Source organism: Cottoperca gobio, chromosome 12, assembly GCF_900634415.1.
Source record: "Cottoperca gobio chromosome 12, fCotGob3.1, whole genome shotgun sequence".
Lineage (NCBI taxonomy): Eukaryota > Metazoa > Chordata > Actinopteri > Perciformes > Bovichtidae > Cottoperca > Cottoperca gobio.
Window position 1 is genome coordinate 13,162,653 of NC_041366.1, and position 12,871 is coordinate 13,175,523.

The following is a 12,871-nucleotide window of genomic DNA, read 5'->3' on the forward strand; positions in this document are numbered from 1 at the left end:
ACTTACCTTTTCTACCAGGCTACTGTCTATACTGCCTGCTTTCTTTTTTTTTAGTTTGGATGTTACTCTTTTGTTAATCTTGTTTATTTCAGTTGGGTCTGTGCACCGCTACTGCAACACTATGTTGTTAAAAGGCATTTAATGAATGTATTTAATTCAGATTTAATATTTCCCATCCATAAAGTTGTGGGGGTTTAGAGTCAAAAGTATTAAAAAAATCTAACTTTCAGAGATATTCTGACTTTTTTTATAGTTAAAGCTCCAAAAATGCCCTAATTTCCCATAATGCAACTCATCAGTGTCTTTTATCTCTACCCATGTTTTACAAACACCCTCAGTTTGTGAAACAAGCTTTCTGTTATAAATGTATTGTCTCCGAATCCAAGCTAAAAAATAACCCCGATGACATCATCACACGTATTCTTTCACACTTGACAAAACTCCAGATACATTAGACATTATATATACAATTGTTTTGATAGTCTAATTAGTACTTACCATGATGAGGATATTAAGTCTGTTTAGTCCTAGCATTGCTTGGCTGATAAACCTTTTTTTTATTTCAAGACCACTTCATGATAACTGCTACCACCACTAAGCTGGCTGTAGCAGTCGGACACATAAACAGTTATCTATGCGTCTGACTGTAGGCTTTGTATTTAGTGATTTTAATCCTCTGTCTGCCCGGCGTTTCTTGGCAGAGACATACTGTTTAAATAAGCCCCTTTCTGCAACAACTTTCCCAGTGGGAGCCAGGCATCAAGCATGTTAACTCGCCGACCTCCTGCTGTATTTGTGCCTACCCCAGAGTCTCCCTCCACGGGCTGAAGGAAAAGCACAAAAGTGATTATCAAGCCGCTGGAAAAGGAGGGAAGGCCGTCTGAAAATTATTCATAAAGGGGGGGGGGGGGGGGGGGGAAAGGGAGCGAGACAGACAGACAGACAAACGGAGATAACAGAATTCATAAAGACTGATTCATGGAGACAGTAAGGGAGTGGGGGGTCACATTTATGTGACTGTCAAATAGCAGATAAGGTTCAGAGGGAAGATGTAGGGAAAGGGAAGTAAATAGGGGATTAAAAAAAACACAGATAGGAAAAAGGACCAGACAGAGATAAAGACTGGGAGATATGGCGACCCACTTAAATGATTAGTTAGAAAACTGAAAATAAAAGACTGAGTAATTAGACAAAAGATTAAGACAATACCAACAAAAACAAACTTATTTGTTATTTGGCAGAAATGGGTTGTCAGTGATTAAAAAAAGAAAAGGTTTCTCAGAAGGCAGGCTGTAGTAGAATGAACCGAAAGCCAAAAAAAAAAAAAAGACGTCATGTTAAAAATGGCGTTGAGAGTCTAAACAGTCCACTTCCCCTGTTTTACTGTAGTGAGCCAGCTCTGCCTGCAGTCAGACTGGGTGGCAGGGAGACGCGACCACTTGTCGCTGCCTCAGACCGATTTCAATCTCCTTCAATGTTATTCCCCTCCCAAATAACAATCCATTTCTGACTGCCGAGCTTTTCCTCTGTTTGAAAACAGAATGCAGAGTGAGGGAGCCTCACTAACGCTTTGTTCCTCTCTTGTGTTTGTTCCCACATGTTTTTCACCAGCTAACACTTGACTGTTTGTCATATTGGTTTTAGCATGCAGTGGGGCATATAAGTACAGATATATATAATATAATATAATATATATATATATATATATATATTACTACAGATTGTGGGATAAATCATATTAAGCAGATTTTCAACTTTTCTATTTAATTTATTTATTAATCTGAAGCACTCGGCAGCTCTTTTTCTCTTATCTCCCCATTTTATATATATATATATATATATATATATATATATATATATATATATATATATATATATATATTACTACAGATTGTGGGATAAATCATATTAAGCAGATTTTCAACTTTTCTATTTAATTTATTTATTAATCTGCAGCACTCAGCAGCTCTTTTTCTGTTATCTCCCAATTTTTCTTTTTGCTTTCTTTTATTCAAAATATATTTTAGGATGTCCTTGCCACGAGAGGACTCTGGTTTCTGTAAATAGTGTTTAACAGTGTCCTCATGCTGACCCTTTTATACGGTATACAGTGTCTGGACTTTACCTCTACGTTACATAATTGCGTCCCTCTTATTCTAAATGGCCCTCCTGCATTGCTTTGACTGTCAAGCCTTCTTCTAAATAATTTAAGTACAGAAGAGGTTAGAAATCTACAACGCTCATCATTATAGATCATTATGACTTTTTTTGCTGTATATTGTCTGAACTTTCTTCTGAACATCATCACTGTGTGACTACAAGCTTGTGCGCCCTCCGGCCCAATGCTTTTCATTATGCAGTTGCATGAGCACTGAATGGCTCATTAGTAGTGGGCGAGATAAACGCCTCGTCAGCATGGCGACCACTTAAGCTCATATCAACATGCCTACTGTCTGTGCAGATAAGACATGGCATTATCTACTCTTATCTCGAGGTCTGTCTACCCATGGGCAAGCCTCGGGTCTGCAGAAATGCAAGGAATGTACCTGGACAGAATTTGAAGGGAAAACTCTTGGTGAGTCAGCTATCTCACCTGTGACTTTAAATCAAAGGTGTTCAAAGTAGGGAGGGCTTCCAATCTCTGGCAAAAACAAGAAAGTGTTTTACATCATATGTCTTCCTTACAACTTTATTCACCAGTGACTTTAATTAATGAGGGTTCTTTTATGCTGGGCAGAATCAGACCTTTAATCTGTCCATGACAGAATAGCTGTGAACAAAATGTTCTTAGCTAAAATGTCACCTCAGATGCTTCATGTCATGTTTTTGCACAAACGAAAAACCTTTGCTGTGAACTTTTCTCTTGGCCTTAAGAGAGTTCCATTTCCTGCACACCCCAAAATAGCTTTTCAGAGCACATTAATGCCATTTTATTGCACTAAGTAGTTGCCATTTGTCCTTCAGAAAACATACTATATTTATACATACCTTGACTTCTAAAGTGGATAGTGTTGTGCAATGTGCAGTTGAGTGTTGTATAATGGCAGAACCTCTTGATTCAAAGCACTGGGCGGGTAGTTTTCCTGTTGATTCAGGTGCCACACCGGTCAATCTGTATTTAAAGAGCTCAAATCTCCCTCTGATGTCCGACTGTGTGCGTGCAGGATGTGTGTATGTTTGATGTGGTGAGAGTATCCGCACTGGATTTCTCATTTTCTCGTATTTCTGTGATATGTTAGAAAGCGGACGATGCGACTCAAAAGAAAAAGCCTTGAGACATCTGACAGATTATTTTAATCTCCTCATATAGTGTAACTACAACAAATCTAACAGTCAAACTCAGGATACTTAATAATCCTCTCACAGACGCTGGGGGGGAATAAAGTTACATTTGTCAAACAGCTCTCCCTGGTCCAGACACTTCCATTAGTTAAATAGTGAAATTGAAATAATAAACTTGAAGCTGTCTCAAATCTCTATGAACACATTCAAACACCTTTTATGTGTTTAGAGGCATGTGCTTTGGTGACTATACATTTAAATATTTCTTTACGCATGTAATTGTAGTCTTTGAACTACAAAGAAAATATACAATTTTGTCTTTTTGAACCCATCATAATAAAAATAGGCGTCAGCAACTTTTGACAGCGTCAGAAAACATCTGGTTGTTGTATCAAGAGCTGTCAATCAATTCAGTGGTACCCACTCTGATGGCGTATATTGCACTTTAGAGGTTTGTCGCTCGTTTTCTACTCGTTTCGACTACACTTTGGAACACGGATTGTGCTTTTTAACTTCACTCACTTTTAAATTTGTTTAAGAAATAACACAGCCTTCATTACTATGCCGTCCTCGTATCGGAAAGCATTAATATTTACTGGCGAAAATCAGTCAAGAAAAGCGAGCTAATCTCTGTTGGTTCTCCGCGAAGCATATGTTGTGCAAAGCTACATCAATCTTGAATGATTGGGAGCATCCACTGTGCAATGAATCTCTAAAGCTTCAATCTGCTTTGGGTGCACGCAGTTAGCATGAAACTTTCTAAATGAGTCTGTCTATCCACCAATTAACACTCAGATGATAAATTGTGTTTTGCGAGTGCTTTTTCAGTGTATGCTGGGTAAAAACGAACTATACAATTTGAAAGGAAAAAGATGCACTATACGGAGTAACTGATGGTGTCTGGAATATAACAAATCACCTGAGAGTGTATATGAGCATCAGCATCAATATGATGGCATATTTTTCATACCTGAAGCTGCTGCTTGCTTGCTTACAATGAACCACGATCAACTGTATCTGCATCAAAGAATATGGAATGACTTACTAGCAGCAGACTGGGGAACAACGTTAGTGAGGGAACAACGGAGGAAGTGAGCCATAGAGCTTCCGTAACGCCACTGTTGGACTTGTTCTTGGCGGCTTCCGACAACGACGAGACGACGCACGAATGGCTCCCAGAGGTGTAAACAGAGCTAGTGTGAAGACAGTCTGTCTCCAGACCCGCTATCTCATCCTCAGTTCCTCTCCGGCAAAGATTAGACGCAGAACTTGGCCCACAGGAACACACGCAAAGCCTTAAGCCATTAGATTGACTAGACTAATCAGCACATTTTTTAGGATAGAATTTCAGGATTTAGGAGAGGGAGGTGAGATGGTCAGGAAGCTTGTGTGTTGTATGGAGTGTGTAATGTGTAGTATGCAGGGGTGAGAGGCCAGGGGACAGTGCAGGCCCCTGCAGAGCACTGATAAGGGCTTGTTTACCTTCCTGTGGATGGTCAGGCCTCAATCTGCAGTTGCGGAAGTGCTGGGACAATAGGTGTGTGTGTGTGTGTCTGTGTTTGTGTGTGTGTGTGGAGTCCAGAGAGACTTGAGCCAGCCTTAAAGCTCCCCTTTCCCTCTCCGACTAACTCTGATAGGACCATTGACCCCTCGCTCCCCCTTTCCCATCATGACTCTGTCGCCCGACGCTGGACGCAAACAGTTTACTTTACCCCTAGGGACCAAGGGAGACAGTTGATCTTGACGTTGTCTGCTGTCAGCGTTTCCCCTCCCGCCCCCCTTATTTATTTCTTTCAAATGCAGCCATGCAGTGTAGCTTCAAGTTCTATAAGTGTTCCTTCTGCATCTAAACTCTAGGCGAGTAGCTGATGCTCTTTTTCAAAGTGACTTACAATGAGGGAAGGCATGAAAGACAGGGCATGAAATCAAGTCTGCCTGCTCGCTAACCCGAGGTGAGTGAAAAGGCAGCTTGTTATTTGAGCCGCAGGTACTCAATGCCTTGAATCTAAATCAACATTTAGCCGAGGTGTGATAGAATATTTAAAATGCAAGGCCTCTTCACTGCCTGTCAGTACTCTGCAATGTGGGCACATCATGGATGCTCAGAGTTGAGGCAACAGTGTTACAGACAGGCAATATAGATCTTTAATTTACTGGCAGAAGTAGCCAGCTCACAGAAACAACACTGCCGGTAGTGCTAACAACAAACCTTGCCAGAATCCACTATTTTCAAGTGTGTTGTATTTCGAAAAACCACTGTAAATGTAAAAAACATAACCTTTTGTAAATGACAGCAAACATCTGTCACTTATCTGAATCATCATGATCTGTCGTGGTATTGGCATTTCAAGATGTTTATTGAAGCCTTTTTCCAGAAAGTGACTTTCTAATTCTAATCTTCCCTCTGGTTATAACCCCTATTGCAATAGTTATATTTAGTTAAGGTTATTTTTATTTCTGTTTACTGAAGAGATGCTGACACTCCTAGAATGTGTTCAGAACAAGAAGTGATAATGACAGTGAAAAGGGAACTGTGCCTCCTGTATGTGCAGTTAAGGACAGTGTGACCTTTCCAGGATTTATGATGTGACTTCTCAATTATGTGCGTCTTATTTTGCCCCATATGCCTTGCTTGTATGGTGAATTAGTGCTCATGTAAATGGATGGAGCAGGAACAATCTCCTCGCTTGATGCGTTCTGCCTTTACAACACTCTCAGCAACTCTAGGCTTTCTACTTGCAGCTCCTCCACTCACAGTAAGAGAAAACTCATTTCCAGTTTGGTTGGATGGGTTTTTTCTTATCATCATAATGTTAACACAGTGTGTGACAATGTAGTGAATGCTACCCTAAAGTTGGATTATGAGCTATTAGCATAATGTAATGCTTGTGGGCTGGAGCCACGAGTGCACTGCTCACACACTTTACAATGCCTATTGGACCTGGCTAATGCTTCACATTACACAAAAACGTATTTGTAGCAATATGATGTCCTTTGGTCCACCCAACTTTGAAACACACATAACGCTACTTAACAGTTGTAGCTAATTTCGAGATTAAAGTTAAAGCGGATAAAGTATAAACTGACAACGTAGAGCATCCTGATGCTAAACTTAACAAAGTATGCCTATAGACAGAACATAGTTAACGTCAAGCTGATACTGAGATGCCCGAAAATGGTGCCGCCTTAATGGTTCTATGCACGATTGAACACGTGGAAAACGGATGTCTTTGATTTGGTGAACTAGTGTTCTATCCTTTTCTGGAATGCCCTGGAGGTTAGGACAGAAAGCGCAGATAGAGCCTGGACATGTGAAGTTACCAGATGGGAGTTTTTGTTCTCCTTGTTAGTTGTGGCTCCAGGGTGCCGCAGAAAACCAGGAGAATGCTGAGGGCAGAAAGGCATAATATTGTAAGTTATTCATCACCCACAGATATTGGCACAGTCAAACAACTTGATTTCCCCAAAAGCTGCTGCACTAACAGCAAATTGGCCATCATTGATTTTGGCTGCACACTTGTTCATTTTACAAGCATTCAAGCAGTTTGCTATGATATGTTTAATATGATTACAGTGGAATAAAAGTGCCTATTAAGTCTGGAATATTGGCCAAATAGTGTTGTTAATATGGTAATTATCAGTAGTCTACTGAGGCATAAAATGCATTGGTATCTGTTTAATTGAATTTGAATGAAGAATTAAAGGAAACAAATGTGATTATAAGCACTTTTCATTTTCTTATGTTCCCTACTCCCATCTCCCCCTCATACCTAACATCTAAATGGAAATCATCAACATCCATAAACATATCCTCTCATGGAATGGGAAATGGGGGGGACTGATGTAAGTAGATGAAGAGGACAGGGAATGGAACGGTTCTTCTATACCTCATTTACCAGCAAACCGCTTAGCGAGGCCGTTGGCATTTCCGGGGTCAAGAGGGCATAATGAATGTTCTTCATATCCTATGGTGACTCGTAAAAAGGAGAACCAGTGGCACACGCACACACACACACACACACACACTAAGACACACGCAGGCGCACAGTCTTACGCAGTCAGTGTGATTTATACCAAGACCTCCCGGCCGACAGTCATGGGCCGTTGACTCTGTCACAGCAGAACAAGAGAGAAATAACTTTATGGATGTGGATATTGAGCAACAGACATTAACACAGAGGGCCAGAATAACAGGAAACCAGCCTTGACCTCTGGGGTGAGGGAGGGAAAAAGAGACGGCAAGGGAGCATGGATGGCTCTCCATCTTGATTTGCTAGAAAAGCTGCAGTCCAAAAGCTGAGCAGACTAGAAAACAGAAGAAGACATTGTTCCAGGAATGATACTCCTCCTATATCCCCTGATTAGTTTCAAATATGTCCTTGATTTGAGAAGAAAATACAACTAAAGGACAGTGGTAGATAGATTCGATTTATAAGATTTGAATGGGACACAAACACAAGAGGTGATCATCTCTAACATAAGAAGTATCTCAGATATTGTGTGTGACAAGATAATAAAAAAAAGGACATAACTGTGATCAAATTGTCAGCTGCTCTTTTTTTTCCATCAGCGATATCGTGGTTGAGAGATGTTATGAACAAATTAATGGATTGACGAAATGACTAAGAGTTCCTAATACCAACCCGATTTCATTGTGGGGCCAATAAAACAGGAGAAAGAGCTGATTATGTAACATGTTCTAGCTCTTTCTCTTCTTACTGTGTTTCATTACAGTCATTACATTCTCTCCCGTTTTATCTCTCTGTGTCTCCTCCACTGCTAGTGATGACATTGCCGCAACCAGGGTCTTTGATTCGTTCTGCTTCTAAATAAGGCACATCCTGTTGACCTTCCAAACTTTGCAATTTCCTTTTAACCCTTCCCTCTCCATTCTTCTTTTTTTTCTTTTTCTCTCATCTCACTTGTTTAACTCCACTTCTCTCTGAGGGATTGTGGCCTGCTGACTAGACAGACAAAATACATCATAAAAGTCATTGGAGCGTTATGTTATGCCGCATTTGCTGACTAAATTAGTTGTTTCTGTTATGACATCAGTCTTGCTCGCTTATATGCTTCAGTAGCAAATGTTTTGGGGGTGCTTAGGCATATATTGCTTATATTCATCTACATGCATCATAGATATGCTTATTTAATGCCATGTTTCCACTGCATGGTACGGCTCTACTTGACTGACTTTTGGTACGAGTTGCTTTTCTCAAATTAATATTCCACTGTGGATAGTACCCCCTCAGTGTAGGCGAGATGCTCAGCTGATCGCCGTAGTATGAAACTGTCGTGACATCATCTTCAACGGGACACTCTGAATCCTTTCTTCGGCAACCAAACAGAGGAACGTCTGCATTTCGTCAATTGTATGTCGTACTGTACGGTGTAGTTTTGCCATTTTTCTAAATCCGCGTCAAGTGAATAAAAAAATGTAAGTCGCTATTGACAGTAGCTTGTCTATTTCAAAAAAATTGCCTTGACCGGTAGCTTTTAAGGCTTTGCCCTAAAGGGGAAATCCAGATTAGAGACGATGTCAGCCATGATGGTTACCACCAAGACTGTAGTACCACAGGACTCCCATAATGCCCCAGTGAGAGCTTTTCAACAAAGGAGATGGGCCAGGAAAGAGATCCCTGATTGAGTTGGAAAGACATCTTCTTTTCTACATTGTATTCTCCACTGTTTCTCTTCAGCAAAGAGGAAGTTTGCTAGAGAATATTTTGTCGCTGTCAACTTTAGACCGGTTAGAGTGAGCATGTGCACGCACATATTCACTTTCAATCTAACACAATAGAACACACACACACTCACATAGCCCAGGTCAAACGCCAGGCATTTATACCCAACCTCATCCATGACCGCACAGCCTCGGCTCGATTAATTTGGCCTCCAGAGACACGGATCCCCAGGTTAAACAGCAGGCTCATAGCAGAGAGCAGAGTGAGCAGGCTTGATGAATGACTGCAGCCCGGTATCCTGACACGCCTGATAAACGTGAAGCGGCAGATTCGTTTTTAAACAATGTAGTCCTACCCTCACATTTAACATCCATACTCTGAGACCAGGGAAAAGCTTTCAGAATGACTAATAACAAATTTAGCCCCTTTCAGACAAGGAATCTGTAACATTTCTGAATCCATCTATCTTTTAAATAATGGCCTTCAGTCACGTGCTATTCATGTCTCAATAGGACAGGATTGTTGTGGATTGAGCTGTAATCTCTCAGTACTTGGCATTTGAAACACAAGACTAGATAATGCCGGAATTTGCGTATTAATGTTGGAGGCAAGAGGTTATTTAGTGGAACTTGATTATATGCTGCTGACACTGCTTAACCATTTGTACTTGATTGCTTTCAGCCTCAAATCGGACGTGTGATCCAACGGAGGTTAATGACAACCCATGGGTGTACGTGAGAGAGGAACTAATTGGCTGTTGGACCAGTTTCATCGGAGAGGACAAGGCGGAGGTTCACATCCTTAACCTGAACTTTGCCAAGGTAAGCATGTCAAGGTTATACAAATGAGATGCTGACGAACTGGGGCTAATTTTGTGAGTAATGAGTAAAACGTTAATGTATGCTAGTGAAATGGCAATACTATAAAGGAAAAATATAATCTTAACTTGGACTATAGTAGCAGCAGAACGGAACCTGCTCAGTAGACCAGAGGAAAATTGCAAAGCTGAACTGCAAGAGAACAAAGAAAGTGAAATGCAACACAATCAGGACTATAGCTATCTGTCAAGCTGACAACCTAGCTTACGTCTCATGGAAATCCAATACCGTGGCCCGTCATGGCATGGGTGTGTTATCATCCGCTAATTAATCATCCTTTGGAGTGGACAGTACAATATGTCATGTCCAGTCACACCTAAAAGGAAAAAGCAGTGTGCTGGTCCACACATTTTACGACTCTCAGATAATAAAAGAAAAAAAGGTCAATTACTGTTACAAACACAGGGAATGAGCTTGAATTCACAGTGGTAAAAACGATTTAGCGACATTGTCATGGCCTCCACTTGAATAGAACAGAGCCATCGTTCAGTCAAAATGTCTGTGGTGGAAAAGGCATTAAAAAGCTGGTTTGCTAAGACAACATGGATGACCTGGCAGAGATTGACAGATAGCTCCCCTCGGTATAAACTGATACTACTTGCAAACAAGGAGCAGCTGGATAGGCAGGGGAGTGAGGCAGGACAACACTGATGGCTGGCAGGCGGAAGAGGAATGGAGAGGTTAGTGTACACAACACAGAGATTAATTGGAGAAGCTAGAGTCAGAAGGAGCAAGAAGGAAGGACGGAGTAACTGAACTACAGCATCAGTCAAAAGTTTGGACACACATCCTCATTCACCTTGAATGAGGATGTGTGTCCAAACTTTTGACTGGTACTGTATATGTAATGTGATTTTGAAGGGTATGCATTTTTAAAGGGGAACTCCATTGATCTTACACATTAAAGTCTGGTTCCAGGTCCAAACTTTGCCTCAAAATCTGATAAATTGCCTCAAGTGATGTCACGTGAGTCAGCGTAAGTTAGGACTGAAGACTACAGGTGAAAACACTGTATATGTAAGAAGTTAAAAAAAACGTAAAACACAGGCAAATATCCGTCTGAACTGTCGACGATCGAGTTGCATTATGGGTAAGCTGTTGTAGACTCATGTTTTTTTTTACAGGGAAGAAGAATGTGTGAGGATATCTATGGTTCTGCTGCGTCAAGATTTGATCTTTTTCTTTCATTATAAAACTCTATCTAGAGTCTGACAATGCTATGCTAAATCGCTTCTCTTTTAGCTTTATTCTGGTTCATATGATTGCTGTACATTCAATATTGTTGTTGTACAAAATCTAACCCTTACATAAATAAGCCCCACACAACATGTAAACACACACACACACTCCATCTCCCTCTTTTATTAGCCAAATAACTCGCTAACCCTTAACAGATGCCAGACATAACAGAAAGATAGGGTTTCCAAAAAGCCACAGTTTTTACATTTCTTTTTTACATTTTTTTTTTTTACTGTAAACAGACTTCACTGACAACCCGGCGCTGCGAGTCTGGCTGGGTGTTCAAATAATTCCTTTTTCAGTTAAACAATAACACCATAATTACAGCTAGTGTATTGTGACATGTTGATCGTACAACTTTTAGCTTTTTTAGGGAATGACACCGGAAAGAAACTCCAGAAAAGTTTTAATCTATATGTTGTTATTGCTGTGCCAAACTCCATTTTTCACTGTCCAACATTGTCGGTCAGCTCACATTAGTCATCTCTTTATCAGTGTGCTCTGTGTGTTTTTGTTTCTTGTTTGTTCTCACTTATGTAATACTTTCACATAACTCGTGTTCAGCAACGACTGCTTATTTAATGTCTCTTTTTATTTTTCACTCTGCTGGCCATTCTTTCTCATTTGGTGGGGAATATGAGAAGGGAAGCAGATGTGCAGTCTAGCTAAGGCACAATGCAACGTCTGCCTGAATTCATCACCTCTATAAAATTAATAAAAGCACTCAAGGTCCTTTCCTTCAGTTGCTTCTAGGAAAGCTACAGAGAATCCTGCCATATTTTATCTCTTAAGGGAAACATAAGATATGCTGATTTATAAAGTATGAGTGCTTTTCTTTCAGAAATAATTTTCTTTGGATTTGACATTTAAGGATTTTGAAGTTTAGTTTTTATGTTACACAAAGACACATAAACATGTTTTATGCAGCTGGTTAGCCTCACATATGCCCAGGTCTGCAAGAAATTTGTTTCCTTTCTTAGTTTTGCGTTGAGTAAGTGTGCTAACATTGTGCAAGACTAGGTTATTGGCATACATGTTGTTGAACTATTTTGCCAAGTCTTAATGAACTGCAGCGTTACAGCATATTTAATGGACTGGAAATCATCAAAGAAAAAAAAGCTGTTTGATGACAAAACAGATTTAAAGTATATTAGGAAGTAAATGATTTTCTCAGTCATCTTTTGAAGGACTGAAGAGTAAACCCAGACACATTATGTTGTGTGGGCGAAAAAAGAAAAGACGCATTTCATTGCAAAGTGTTAGGTTGCACAAATATTGGTGTAAGTCTACTTACAACACACTATAACTTGCTGTGGGGTTTGTGGGAGTTCACAAAAGGAATTTGACTCGGGGTCTGTGTGATGCAATAGGTTTGCATATCCTTGTTCTCTTGTGAGACTACCAGTGGACATTAGAAAGAAGAAAGTAAATCTACTAACACAGACCCCCGTATCTGCTCTCCACTGTCTGCTTAGAACAGATTTCTCGTGTAAACACAGAGGAAGGGGAACGTCTTCATCTCTTGCCAAACTGTCCAGTCAGATGGGAGGTTTGCCCTTCCCTCCCCCTCTCTTTGTCCTTTCGATATTCTTATCACCTTCTTTCCCATCTCTTTTGTGTTTCGTACTGATTTATAACCTGCCAGAGACAGTTGACTCTCACAGTTTGACCGCACGGAGAATTTAGAGGGGAGCATCGAGAGGCTGCATAAGCCAGGAGAATTCATAGGGAGGAGCTGCTTGCATAGGGCCCATTGATGTCACACAGTGGCTTTGGGGGTCTTGGCAC

At 40.5% G+C, this 12,871-nt stretch overlaps 1 protein-coding gene across 4 annotated transcripts in view; it reads left to right on the forward strand.

Annotated features, from left to right (window-relative positions):
• eng (endoglin) overlaps positions 1-12,871 on the forward strand; it is a 37,694-nt gene that overhangs the window by 4,490 nt on the left and 20,333 nt on the right. For 3 of the 4 annotated variants that reach the window (XM_029445147.1, XM_029445148.1, XM_029445149.1), the window contains exon 3: positions 9,648-9,787. In XM_029445147.1, coding sequence (XP_029301007.1) covers positions 9,648-9,787 — 140 coding nt within the window. Of the gene's footprint in view, positions 1-7,024; positions 7,126-9,647; positions 9,788-12,871 lie in introns of those variants that run through there. The other variant, XM_029445151.1, reaches the window with a different exon arrangement.